A 1,585-nucleotide genomic window follows, 5' to 3' on the forward strand; every position below is an offset into this window, starting at 1 on the left:
TTTTTTAAGGAGGTTGGATAATGGCCGGGCCATTCCTGCGTAGTTTACGCTGTACTTGGGTAAGTAATTGGCGAATCCAAGCCACTTACGCAAGTCATTCTGGTTTTTTGGAACAGGCCGGTGTACAATGGCCTTGACCTTAGCCGGATCCACTCGAAGGCCACGCTTCCCACTGAAGCACCCTGAAAGGGGATTTCCTATGCGCCAAAGGTGCACTTGTCTGCATTGGAGTACAGTTTGTTCGAGCGCATGCACTCGAGCACAGCTCTTAGATAGAGGATGTGGTTCTCCTATGTCTGAGCATACGCCCTGTGGGGCCTGAACAATTGCGACACAAGATGATTAGACGTTGCTGGTGCATTTGACAGCCCTTGGGGCATCACCAGCCACTCCCAGAGCATGCCGCTCGAAGTGCTTACCGCTGTCAGCGATATGTCACTCGCTCTCACGAGCAATCGGTAATACCCATCTACCAAGTCGAGTGCACTGTACTTCGTACATCCCGCCATGTTAATCTGAAGAACATCCTTTCTAGGAATCGGCGTCTGTGCCGGAATGGTAGCAGCATTGAGCTTATTGTAAGCATGCAGTTGCCGTTCGGCTTCCGAACACAAAACGTGGGTGTCGAATGGGGAGACTTACTCTCACATACCATCCCTGCGTCGTGCTTCGCACGGAGAGTCAATGACGTTGCACTACCCCTTAGGCAGGGGCCATTGGCGTGTTACACAGTATTTGGTTCCCGGAACCAAGTCAATCTCATGACGCACACCTCGGTCCAGGGGTGGGACCGAAGGCGGGTCTTTGGAGATGACGTCTTGAAATTCCTTTACCAAAGGATAGTACAGATGCAAGGGATTCCGTTGGATCGACGATCCACGTCGTGCGTTCAACACTCTCTTGGTGTCCTCTAAGACAGCTTCATCCAGAAACGATGACGGGTTTATCTCCTCGTCCAGTCGTACAATGACCACTTCGGCCAAATCGCCTGTCTTTAAAGCGCTGCCGATCTCTTCAAAGGGCATCTCGTCCAGCTCAAGAAGAGCATCTACTGCAGGCATAGCCACGAGGCGGACGTCGCCATCTTCCTTCCCCGTCATACCGTTGAAGAGGGTGATAACTGAGCGCCATCGTCTACGGTAGACACACCTTGAATCAGGGTCGATGCCCGGCGTCTTGCAGCCAGCATACGGCGCCGCCGTCGCCTCTGTACAGAGATTTTATGTCTCGGTGAGACCAAAATGAACACGCACTCCGCGTCGTACGGTGTCATCCTCACTTTCCGCACCTTTGGAGCTCCGATATTATCAACAACATCCGACAAAGAGCTGCTAATCCCGCAGTCTTCGTCCAGTGGATAACTTGCCACTCCACGCGCATTTGGAGGGCCGTGCCCAAGATGCCTCGGACTCTGTCCGACCACGCCATTAATGGCATGCAGCAACTGCTTCGAAACGAGAGCAGTGCTCAGTGGTTTACGTGCCACTTCACGTGCATCACGGAGGCCTAAACCTCGATGCCACGGCACTTGGCCGACCATGTCACGCATGACATGCAGCGACTGCTTCGATACTCGAGCAGCGCT

At 53.2% G+C, this 1,585-nt stretch overlaps 1 protein-coding gene across 1 annotated transcript; it reads right to left on the reverse strand.

Annotated features, from left to right (window-relative positions):
• Positions 1 to 695: 695 nt before the first annotated feature.
• On the reverse strand, positions 696 to 1,100 carry PHALS_02948 (reverse transcriptase; the record flags this gene model as incomplete). The annotated part of the gene is made up of 1 exon (XM_024717417.1): positions 696 to 1,100. The coding sequence occupies one exon, from the start codon at positions 1,098 to 1,100 to the stop codon at positions 696 to 698; it is 405 nt and encodes a 134-aa protein (XP_024582918.1).
• Between the last annotated feature and the right edge of the window lie 485 nt (positions 1,101 to 1,585).

The sequence above is a fragment of the Plasmopara halstedii genome (genome assembly GCF_900000015.1).
Source record: "Plasmopara halstedii genome assembly, contig: Scaffold_2061, whole genome shotgun sequence".
NCBI lineage: Eukaryota > Oomycota > Peronosporomycetes > Peronosporales > Peronosporaceae > Plasmopara > Plasmopara halstedii.